Source organism: Falco punctatus (genome assembly GCF_963210335.1).
Source record: "Falco punctatus genome assembly, chromosome: 4".
Lineage (NCBI taxonomy): Eukaryota > Metazoa > Chordata > Aves > Falconiformes > Falconidae > Falco > Falco punctatus.
The window spans coordinates 96992629-97005206 of record NC_137583.1 but is presented as its reverse complement, the minus strand read 5'-3'; the positions used below and the strand labels follow the sequence as shown (position 1 = coordinate 97005206).

General features: G+C 40.5%; 1 protein-coding gene across 2 annotated transcripts; it reads right to left on the bottom strand.

Moving 5' to 3' along the window:
- Positions 1-4: 4 nt before the first annotated feature.
- On the bottom strand, positions 5-10676 carry LZTFL1 (leucine zipper transcription factor like 1). 2 transcript variants are annotated; one of them, XM_080385925.1, is made up of 10 exons: positions 10509-10676; positions 8813-8937; positions 8138-8332; positions 7593-7653; positions 6635-6703; positions 5156-5221; positions 4970-5047; positions 2380-2538; positions 1795-1898; positions 5-983 (listed from the first exon to the last, which is right to left on the bottom strand). In XM_080385925.1, the coding sequence occupies exons 1-10, from the start codon at positions 10509-10511 to the stop codon at positions 965-967; spliced, it is 879 nt and encodes a 292-aa protein (XP_080242051.1). In that variant the 5' UTR covers positions 10512-10676; the 3' UTR covers positions 5-964. The 2 variants fall into 2 exon arrangements, with proteins under 2 accessions (XP_080242051.1, XP_080242050.1); XM_080385924.1 differs by having other exon boundaries at positions 2380-2553; positions 10509-10658.
- Between the last annotated feature and the right edge of the window lie 1902 nt (positions 10677-12578).

Below are 12578 nucleotides of genomic sequence, written 5' to 3'. Positions count from 1 at the left end.
TAAATGTTTGAAAATGTAATGGTTTTATTTGGAGTAAAATACAACATACATATGAACAGGGACAGATGGACAAGTAGAATGCACTATTAAGAGGCTGCCAGATAAATGCAAGGCAGAGGATTACAAGTAAAAGACTTGAGAGAAGTAAGCTGTTTTCTGGTCAGGTTACATTAAGAAAGGAGATGATAACCATCTAAACCCACTGATTTCCCAAGAAAGTTGCTCCCTTAGCAACTTCCCTATGTGTTTTCAGATGATCATCTTAATGTTAAGAATACTGGCAAAACCAGAATCTGTCTTTTGCTATTCAACTTTGTTTCAAATAAATTCAAGTGAAAAAGCGTAACTTCAGTTAGTGGCCTTATTTGAAAGGGTCCAGCGCTTCTGCTATGAAGTATTTACTTCACAATCTAATGAACACTCTCTAGAAAATATTACTGACCCTATTTGCTGAGGTATGACATGTCTGGCATGAAACAACATTACAGAATCAGTGGGTTACATTTTTTTTCCTCCTACTTTTTTACTTCCACTGACGGAATTTTCACATACAATGCCACTTCATGGCTACACTACCTATACAAAAGTAACAATGGTCCACCTCAAAGACATCAAAAAACCCTAATGCTTTTTTTTTTTTCTTTTTTCCTCTTTTCTTAATAAAAATAAACTCCTTTCTTTGTAGGGAATTATGTCAGTTCTTCAATAAGCTCCTGTTTGCTATTTCTCAAGGAATGTTGATGGTTAAAAATTAAAACCATGGTTACAGAAACTAATACCTATAAATTGTAGGTTTACAAGAAAGTAAGGTAGGAGTTTCAGCATGTTATTAGTATTAATAAAAAGTTACTTTAAGCACTAGAAGGAAAAAATATACCATTCAAACCAAAAATTACTGAAAAATAATACCAGTCTACATTTTCTTTCCATGGCAGCTTCTGATAGATCAGATGGTTTCAGTATTTTAGTCCTCTGGCTCATATCTGAGGATTAAACAAATAAAATCATTAGAACAGAAAATACCCAAGAGACATTTTGGCTCTAAAGAAAATATGAAACCCAAGTAACAAATTACTCCCACTAATGACACATTCCTGTTAAGGTTCACTGTATGACTTGGGGCACAGAGAAACATACACACTTTTGAGAATATCTTCTCCTTTTAAAATTGGCTGGTTTAGCAAACAGTAGAATGAAAGAATGACCAGAAACTTAACCACAAATCCCAAAACACAGAGAGAAATTTAGACAGAAGTTTTCAAGTTCCACCTCTGTTGTCCTACTGCACAGGTCTAAGGCACCCATGTTGCCAAAGTTCACTTGACATTTGCAGAATGATAGTGTTCTATGCAACATAATGGCCACGGCGCATCCTCCTTTACTCAATACAGGCCTAATCCTGCTTACATACCCTGGACTTCCATGTCCATTAACACGTGTGGAAGAAATAAGATAATGCCGAAGCATCTGGCACATCTCCCATCTTTACCTCTGTGTGTAGCACTTAGGGGCTTATCTACCACACCCATGAATACTTTGTATCCTCTTCATACTAAATTCTCTCATGACTTTGCTACAAGGTAGCTGCTGTTGCACACACCAGTCCTCTTCACCTAGCACCCATTAAAAGGACTGGCTTGCCAAAAAGCAGGGAACAGCCTATCTGAAATTCTTTTTCAGGGAAAACTTACAGCCTGCTCTAGAGACAGCTTCACATTTCCAAAAAGAAAACGGGCACAGAATATGGATCCAGAACAAGGATCCTCTCTGGACAGGCAGAACAGCATCACTTACTTGGAAAGCTTTCTACGTAGATCCTTTATCTGCTCATTCTTCTTAGTGAGAATCTCTTTCATGTTGCGATAGGCAGCTGTTTGCTGGAATTTCTTCTCCAGTTCCTACATAATAACACCATCAACATATTATTTACATATTACGAAAACAAGGCTAACATGCTTTTTGAAAAAGATAACTTGCTTTTCCTCCTCAACTTTCAGAATAGTAGTTTCTTTAATTTATTCAAATTTAGATGAAGTCAGCTAGTAGATTCAAATGAGATTACTGGGAGAGACTGAGAAACACAAACTTTATTTTCTAATGAAATCAGGCTAAAAGTCTTCTGAAGACTGGGAATACACATTTTATTCAAAAAGTTCTATGCAGACAAACAGGCAATTTTTAAGTATTCATCTAGCTATAACCACACACTTAGTTGTGTTTTTGTTATTTTACATATAACATGTTTTCCCATGGAAATAACAAAAATATGCAGGCACAAGTGTGACCCAGTAAACCCTGCATCCTGTAGCATATGTTTCTTAAATTACTAATAATTTAAAACGTAAGGATCTCATGTTTACATTATAATAAAACGCTAACCTTTTCAGCTGTGGACAATTGATCCTGAACCTTAAGTAAGTCATGTTTTGTTGTCACCAAGTTCTCTTCCAAGAATTTTTGGTTTGCAGTAGAGTCATTCAAAGTCTTCTCAAACTGGCATTTCAAAGCTGCCACTTTATTCTCCAGTTCAGCGATATCCTGGTTTGCATTAGCCTTCAATAGAAGAAGTTTTTAAAATATGTCAAATGCAAGAGAAGAAATATTTAAAATGTCAAATGCAGAATTCCACATAAAGTGAATACATCTTAATTTTTAATAATTATGTTCACATTTTTCCTGTAAAGCCTAAATTAGAAGTGCTCTAACTGGGAAAAAGAAAAAATGAAACTTAAAGCACTAACTTTGAAAAAAAAAAGTTAATTAATGCATTTTAAAGATGGCTGGAATGACCTCTCTGCGAAGTTGAGATTTCAAGTTCTTGTACTTTACTGCCTTAGGAATTAGGTGAAGCCACAGGATGAAGCATATCACAAGAAGTTATTTAGCGTACAGAAGTAAGTTACAGTCTAAGATCTGAACGTCTATGCTATAATCTATTTTTAAAGCAGGTAAAATATCACAGACATTTCAGAAGCTGTTGGTGTAGTACAGGTAGAACAGGATGAAAGTGTTAAGGCTCATATTATCGATCAAGTACCAATATTGCTCTGTTATCAGATGCATTACAAAAAGAGCCAAAAAGTTGCTAGTAAAGCAACTTTCCTGTTTCATTGTGAGAAGAAACAACCCAAATTCTTCTGGACATCAGTTCTGGGTCACAAAACATTATATTCATGTAACTGTTTAATGGATTTCCATTTAAAAAACAAACACACCCCCTCTCAGGTTTAAAAGCTCAACTTCAAACTGTCAAAAGTATAGTGACTCAGAATGACGCTGAACCAGCAGCGCTTTAAAAAACAAAAATCTAAACCTAAGGAAGCTCTGCTCATTTTTCTGTGTGGAAGGTAAGATTTGAGCATAGGAAACCACTTGATAATAGTACCTGTACAGAAGAAAAGCTATTTTGCATTTTGATACAGAGTCCAAGGCTGCAATGCTGAGAAGCACTACACTGTATAGTGTTTCAGATCAGAACAGACAGTGATCATTTTTCTAAACTGTGACATAAGTCAACTATGTAAAAATTTTAAATCCTCAAGTTAAACCGATCCAACAGAGCGGTTACTCCCAAACTGTCGTTCACACTTGGTGTGTAGAATCATATTAACTATTAAGAAAAAAGAAAAGGTAGAATTCTGCTGAGAAAATGTAAAAGCTGTAAAAGCAAGTGATAGATTATAGAGAGGAAATTAGGACATGAAAGCTGAAGATACTCAGCAGCTCTGACATGGAAGCCAATTCATGTTTAACCAGAAAAGTAGGAGGAGATTTAGTTTCAATCTTCTAAAACTACAAATACTATTATCCAGGATTTAATAAACCCCTTTAATATTTTAAGGCTTAACAAAACAGATAAAAATATTTGCCATGACTGATAAATTAAGTTCCCTACTCAATAATATTATTGAATACAGATTTTGAAAGTTACTAGATAAAACCTTAACACATTAAGAAAGCCAGGTACATACCATAAACCAGTTAGAAAGCAAAATAAAAAGAAATCAGGATTAAAATGTGAAAATTAAAGTGGAAATTTTTATGATATTGAAATTCACTTCCAAATCTATAAACACTGCAGGAATTTTACAAAAGTCACTTTCTCAAAGTAATGGGATTAAAGTGCTCTAATTTTGTTAAAAGTTTGAACTAAACTGTTTTAAGTTTAAGAAACAATCACACATGAACAATCCTTAGAAAACTAATTATTGACAAAATAAAGGTATAAACTTAAACTACTTAGGTGACCTGAACAGATTTATGTGTGTCAACCTGCATGCCTTCTAGGTTTTTACAGCTTGATTTCTGCAGCAGCAAATGACAATGTTTCAAGATTAAGAACCTCAAGTAGTAAAAATAAACAACGAACCATTTTGGACAGTACGTTGATATGGACAGAACTACATAAAATCAAACATTTGCCATCTGACCCATGATCATCGACATTTGTAGCAAAACTTAATTGATCTTTAAGAATATAGGACACTTACATGTCAGTATTTAGGCTTTTAAAATCTGAAGTGAGAAGCAGCAAGTCTGGCTTGTCCATGTCAGTACCAAACATGACAAATGCTTGAAAGAATTAGTGTTTTATTGTTGCTATAGAAACCAGGTTAGATATCATTCTAGATACAATTCTAACAATTGTATCTGTTAATACAAATAGCACCCCCAAGAATATGAACTCTGGAATACTACTTCCAGATAGGACCTGGAATACTACTTTCTGATAATAATTTAGCATGTCCTATGTGACACAAAATACATGTCACAACATCAGCTAATGTTCTGGATTATCTGCTGACTGACAGATCAGCAGGACCAGACAACATCATCAGGAACATGACAATACTAACTTGAACTTTTATATTTGCCAGAAGAGAAACATACCACACAGACCAACTTTTTAGACATACAGGCAACAGTTGTGTTAAACTGGAGGGGTGGGGGGAAATTTTGATATATTTACCTTTTGATCTCCTTGGATCATCTGTAAATCCTTCAGTGACTTCTCTAGCTTGGACTTCTCATCTAGTGCAGCTGTAGCCTGTGATACATTGAAAATATAAAACCTCAGAAACATATGTTAATTGAAAACCTAAGAATGGGATTCTATGTAAACAGCATTAAGTATCCAAGCTTACAGGGAATTTACCTGTGTTTCTATGGTCTTGAGTCTGGTCTTCAATTTTTCGTTTTCTTCTTGGAGGCAAGCAACAGTCTTTGGGTTAATGAATGAGAAAAAGTTTGTGAACACTCCTGTGATATTTTGAATTTTCCAAATATTTCAGGTAAGAAAATTCAACTCATATCTTAGGAAAGCAAACAAGCTCCTAAATGCTTACAAAAATGGCCTTCATAAGAAATCAGTTATCCATTTATTTACTGTGTTTTCTGCCTCAGTCAGCAAGACATTTAAGTCTCCAATTCTAGTCTAATATATAGGACTCTTCATTTAAATTTGGCACATGCTTTACTGAATTGAGATTAGTGAGCTCAGTGTCTTGTTAATATCAAGATTCACAACAAAGAAAATGGCATATTCAAAGATGCAGATCTCATTGTTGCTCTTCATTTGTATTTTCAATCAACAGGCAAGTAAGAACTTGTTCATAGTTCCAGTTTAAAAGGAGACAAATCCAGGTTACCGCTTGTCATGTTCTGTATCACAGGAAATAACCATGTTTTATCAGTCAAGAGTAAATTCATCATATAAACTTTGAACTGTTTTTGAAAAAAAAAAGAAGACATCGGATGCATATATTCAACAAAAGCTGTTACGAAACAGATTTTGAATTTTTTTTTGAAAGAGAACTACACTGATCTATAAGTAAAATACAAGTCTGAATTCTTGAATGCTTTAATTATCTTAATGGGTAAAACCAATTTGATTCAGACACTACTTGACAGATCATTTTGGTAATGCCGGCTAGAAGACAGGAAACACAACTCCTCGCTAAATATCTTGACTGCCCATAACTTAAAAGTGTATTCTAATAAGTGTGGCATTTAAAAAAGCTTCAGTTGAACTAAAGAGTTCAATACCTAATAAAAACTACTGATACCATTAAATACTAGAATGTGTTTTGTAATTCTGAAAATCTTTAGCGTGGGAAATCAGACATTTTCAAAACTAGTAAATTCCAAATTCTTTAAGTGACAGTTTCTTTAGGAGGAATTTAACCAACTTAAAAAACAGAAAAGACTGAATGTAATAAGATTATCTGTGAGTGATACAGAACATGTTCAATAATCTAATAATTTCAGCCAGCTACATATTTTAGTTCACTTCCTTATTGGAAAGCCAGCCAGCTGCACAGAACAAACTGAATACTGGTTTCTATTAATTTACCTCATCAAACTGAAAAATAAATAATTGCAAAGGCCAAAACATCTTTGCAAAAGGAAGGTCAATATTGTCATACGTATTAGAGACCATAACTGCACAGTAACTTTAAAATGCTGTCCAATATTTATTAATTTATTAGCATTTTACCTTACATTCTCCAGTACATTACCTTGACATCTATACAGAGACAGGGACATTATACAAACATTACTGTACAGCTATCCTGTTCAGCTGAACATGAAGAATGGTCATTGACCACAACTGCATGAACAGACAAGTTCTTACCTTGTTTAGCAGCTCTGACCCACCCTCATTTAATGGAGCCAGTTTTGGTTTAATGAGATCTGCACTGGGCTAAAGAAATAACAAAGGTTAATAAAAAAATTATACAGATTTGCAGGAGGAAGATAAGTATTCCTTCAGCCTGTATATCTATCTATCTACCTATGTGTGTGTATATATATATATATGTATGTATATATAAACTAACGACAGCCAATTCAACTTTACTTTGTAAAGCAAATGAAAGACCTTTTATTTCAAGTTCATTTTTTAATGGTAACTTGGCCCCTAAGTTATATACTTCACTTTCAGCTAAAGTTACACAAAAATACCGCATAGAGACATAACAGGATTGCAAACTTGAGTTTACAAAAGACTACTGATACTGCAGCAACCAAAAGACAAAGGAGTAAGGAAAACAGAAAAAATATTTGAGCGATTGTAAAAGTAAAAAATATTTTTACAGCTCTAAATAATTTTCATAAGTATTTAAATTTAATATATATTAACTAAATGTACCTTTACACTACAAACCAAGTAAGGTGCAGTCATAATCATACAAGATAAACTAGAGTCATATTTGTGTTGCGGAATCTTCTCAGCTCTTGACTCCATGTTGGGACAAACGCATGTCCCAGTCTTACCCCAGTTTCCAGGAGAAGGGAACCCAGGAGCAGATGCTCCAACACATCCCTGGTCTGGCTGACTTTGGGATAAGGATTATGAGGCATGCCCCAGCTATGCAGAATCTGCAATTTGGGAACAGCCAAGGCAATTCAGTGTGAGCCCAGAAGCCAAACTGCAAAATGCTACTATTTGGACACTTTCAAAGATTGTTTTGAAAAAGGGTGGGTGTTTTCTTTTTCTCACTTAAGCACAAACAGTGAGTACTAAGTATTTTAAACATCTGTAATGACTCCACGTGACAATCGATTAGGATTTGATGAAAATAAAACTCTACCTTCTTGTTTGAAGATGTAAATTCTGACTTCTCAAATTCAGCAACCTGTTCCAACAATTCTCTTGGAAAAAAAAAAAAAGGAAGTATTTATTTAGTAAGAGAGCTATGCTATGAAACACATTTTACCAGGCTGATGCTATGCTCTTCATTGCATGTAAGATTCAGTACAGAATGAAGTCCTAAGCAAATACAATAAATGCAACAAATCATGTCACGCAATGGTACGGTATATGCATTACAACTGTGAGATTTAGTATCCTTGATTAAAATATAATCTATTCAGACAACAAAGGCTTTTTAATCAAATCCCATCACCTGCTCTGAACCGATTAATTCAAGTAAAAGCATTACCAATAAAAACATCTTCCTGACAAATTTGAAATTATTGTGTACCTTGCTACTTTACAGATTAAAGACTTTAAACTGACTATCATTGATACAAGAGTAAAAGAATAGGTTTCTATGGCTAGGAAAAGAATGCAAATAGTCAATGCTCAAGTTTTCTTATTACTGAGAGGCATGCTGTATAGTCCAATATATGTTACCGATTCTCCAATTCAGAGACGTCTGTCTGTAACTTAAGGTACCATTTCTCAGCCTGCGAAAAGAGCTGCCGCAGAAGTAAAACATTGGTGTAAGTTGTATTTATGAGCTCTGACTCCACTTCACTGTGTACAACAGTCTGCAGTCCATCCAGCATGTCTATCACCTCATCAACTGTGAAGGTCTCCTCAACAAGTCTAAAACAAAGCGGTCAAGATGAGTCATGTATGATAACAGTAACAATTTTGCATTGTTATGAGATCTCTTCAAGCAGGTATCATTCTTATACAATGCAATGTCCTTCTGAAAACATCGACTGTCAGTAGCTATTAGATGACCATGGCACTGCTAATTGGTTACTGTGCTTAAATTTTCCCTTGGAAACATTACAATTACAAATATTACTTCAGTTACAGCCTTGCATCAAATTTAGACATAAATTTAGACATGTCTTTTGAAGCAAGACATAAAGCAATGTCATGCTCTCAATATCTATTTTGAACAAATCAGTTTTAAAAGGAGTTGACTTGTAACATTCACAAAATTATTGGGTCTTTCTTCCTCCCTAAGAACGTACAAATGTAAATGGAAAAAAGTTGCCCCATAAATCATTTAAACCTGCAAGTATTGCTAGCACGTTTTGCTTTATTCTTGGGTAGAACTGTCCCTCATGTTACCTGCTGTCCTTAAGGTCCTGGAAACAAGAATCCACTGTTTTGAGACACAGACCACGCTTGAAACGAGCAAAGCGCATGTAGTTGATGACTTCATGCTGGTGGTGCTCATTAAAGCCCAGCTCTGCCTGTGGATAAGGATATAAGCACGAAGACAAATATATACCAAGTAAAAAGGAGCATAAGCATTGTGAAGACTTCCCTTCTGACTAGTTTCTATGCTTGCCTTCATAGGGTTTATCACATTAACTAGTATGTTAAAAAACCACCACATTTTCCTACGTGTAATCCCTACATATACCTCATATAAGTGCCCCCACTTTAAAAGTGCCAGTACTTGGAAGTAAGGCCTCAAGTGACCAGTACCCTCAGAAAAGTCATACAAAATCAGAGACAGAGAAAATCAGAGGATCAAAAGCAGGAGGACTGTAGGGGAGAGAAAACTCATGGATAAATTTGTCTTTGTATTATGTGTGCACATATATAATGCAGCTGAATGATGCATCTTTTATAGGTACTAACAAAAATATACACGAAAGTATGTTATGTTCCTCTGTTAGTTTATATGTAAAATCTTGAGACTTCCCATCTGCATTTGTTTCTCAACAGCCTATTTGTCCAGAGACAAATATTCCCAGGGCAAAATAAGAAGAAAGATTTGGCTAACTAGTCCTACTATGTATACCTCTCTTTCAGAAGAAAGACTACTGGCATGGCCAATGACACTGGAGTAAGCCTTGCTCATGCAGGTAGCACAAATCACAATGAGGCACAGCAGGGCACAAACAGGAGGTTATCAGCACAGTCCCTGGAGAGCTGATGCAACCACAGGTGAAGCCCATTTCTTTCTCTCCAATGGACTTGGTTAGTCTTGCTGGTGTTGGAGACAGCAACGTGGCAACTCAGGCAAACAGTTAATCTGATCACCCTGTCCTTATTAATCTGACTGCACAGGGTAGCTTCGGTAAAAATGCAATACTGTGATACCGGGATGAACGATACTGAAAAAGGGGGCACAGATCTTGACTGCCTGGAAATTACAGGTGGTCTAGGAAACAGCAACAGCAGTAAACACAAGCTCTCACAATGTGGCTGCAAGTCTGGTGTCTCCCCCAGAGTCCCACATCTTGCACATGAGAGAACAGATGAAAAGCTCGATTAACGCTCCCTTTGCTGTTGCTGAGCTTTAAGTGACAAATTTTTGTCCAGCACGGAGAGAAAGGAAGATGTACACCAACACCAGTGCTGAAACCTCACAATCCAGAAAGCAGCCTCGAAAGGAAATTAAACTAACAAATAAGTTAAAACTAAAAAACCACAAAAAACCGACCCCCCCCAACACCACCCCCCCCCAAAAAAAAAACCCAAGAAAAAAACCCCCCAAACCTAAACCCCCAAAATTTGAATAAACAAATAAATGGCTAAAGCCACTCGTGATGTCCCAGCCAGCCACCGGGGCCGCCACCGGGGCCGCCCTGCGCAGGGCCGAGCTGGGGTGCCGCGGACGCGCAGGGCGCCAGGCGGCAGCAGCGGCCCCGCCAGCCGCTCCCGCACGACGACGGGCCACCCCTTCCTGCGGCCGGACCCCACCGGGCCGCCCCCCTGCCTGGCCTCCGGCGGCACGGAGCCCCCCATCACAGCCGCGGCACTGCTCTGCCCCGTGATGCCACCCGGAGCCGCGGGCGGCCGCGCTACCCACCATGGCGGCCCGTCCGCCGGCGCCCGGACCGCCGCAGGGCTGCGCGCAGCCGGTTGCTATGGAGAGCGAAGCCTCGCGAGTGCCCTTGCTGTGCTCCTATTGGCGGCTGCCCGCCCACGTGACCGCCCGCCCCCGGGGCGTGCCCCGCGCGTGCAATAGCGCCCGGCGGTGCCCTCTCAAAAGCGCTTGTACGTGCACAGCCCGGTGCGGCTGGGTAGCGGCACAGTGACGGCCCGGGGGCGTCCGCACGCGTGTGTGAGGGGTTTGGTGGGACCCTGCAGTTTGCCTCCTGTGCGGCAAGGGCCCTCCTGGAAAAGGCTCTAGTTTGGGGCTGAAACGAAGAGGGGGCGAGAAAGTGGAAAGGGAGAAGAAAGAAGGCACGGCAGGGCAAGGCAAAAGAAAAAATAGTGTTAAAGAAAGCCAAGTAACACCTGGACTTCCAAAAAGTTATCCGTCTCCATGGGCTAAAAGATGTGACCTGTCTTTTTTGATGTGGCAATCAGTGCAATTCTCGAGGAATTTGATGCTTCCAGTCTGTATTGTTGCTATATACAGCACTAAGTTGAGTACGCACTTCGCACAGCCAGAACTAATTGTTTCCACGTATGCACCCTTTGCCTTGCAGGGCCCCCTCCGAAGGGGAAAGCATGCTCTTCAAACGCACCTGCTGCCCGTTCATTCTCAAGCCTGACTCAAAAGACAGGTTTTAGCTGATACATAAGGTAGGGTTTGAAGTCCTCGCTCCTGACAGACTGCCTTTCCCCTCTGGATAGGGGAGTGCTGCTGGCAAGGGCATTTGTCTCCAGCCTTGCCCTGCCTGCTGCTCAGTCAGAGCCACATCTGGACTCATGCGAGGACCTGTCCCTTCACATCAAAATGTTGAGGTTGTTTAACTGAATAGACAACCTGGCAGCCTTCTGCGCTCATGACACCAGGCTAGCAGACCAATGAATTAGCAAGTATGTGCAAAAAGGAGCACTGGCATCCATAACTGTAATACTTCAGAAAATACCATGCACCTCCTCCTCCTCCTCTTGTTTTGTGTATGAACCCCGGTCCTCATCCTTCAACCTCTTGTTCTTCAGGAAACAGGGACTGCTTGGCCTGTATTCCTGCTGCCATAGTCTTCGAGTTTTTAATCCTAAGACATGCTATTGAAGATAGTCCTTTCTTCTCACAAGCTTAAACAAACAAAAAAATATTTAGAAACACACGAGAAAAAATTACAGAGTGTGGGAACGTTTCGGCCTTTTTTTTTTTTGATGCCAACGTAAAAATTCACGTGAAATAATCCATTGGCCAAAAAAAAAAGTGACAGATCACCACGGTGGCATAGGCACCACAAGCTGTCCCCAGAAACGCTGTCACAGCCACCTTTGTCCTGATTTCATGGACGGAGCGGTTTCTGTTTGCGGACTGTCTCTAGTTCAGCCGCTGCGGAACGAACCCCTCGTTTTGCGCTGCACGTGTGCGCGGCTTTTGAGTTACCCGTTACACGGTGACTTTTCTCGCTTTACCGATTCGCTTCCCGGTGCTGCCGCGGGGGAGCGACCGGCTGCGGTGCTCCATTGCCGGCTGCCCGTAAACCACCGCCGGAGCGTGTGAAAGGCAGCGAGCCCTCGATCACCGCCCGACGGCGGCGGCCCCCTCAGCGCGGCCCGGCGCGGGCGGGAGCGGGCAGCCCGCTGAGGGAGCCTCCTCCGCCGCCACCGGCCCCGCACGGCGCCCCCGAGCCGCCGCCGCATTAAAAACGCACCGAAGTGACTCGCCTTGCCCTGGGGACGAGAGGAGGCCCCTGTCCCCCGTAGCCGTGCCCGCCCGGCGGCCCCCCGCGCCCCTCAGGAGCCCCGCCAAGCCGGCCAGCGGGAGCGGGAGCCGCAGCACGACAGGCGGTGGCGGAGCGGGCGCTCCTCAGCCCGCCGTCCCACGACACCGCCCCTTCCCGCCGGCGCCCACGGCCCTGCACCGGAGCTCTGCCCGCCCCGCCTCCCCAGGGCACCACACGGCTCCGGCCGGCCCAGCGCGGGGACTCGCCCCGGCTCCCCAGAGGGGACGAGGGAGGCCCCCCGC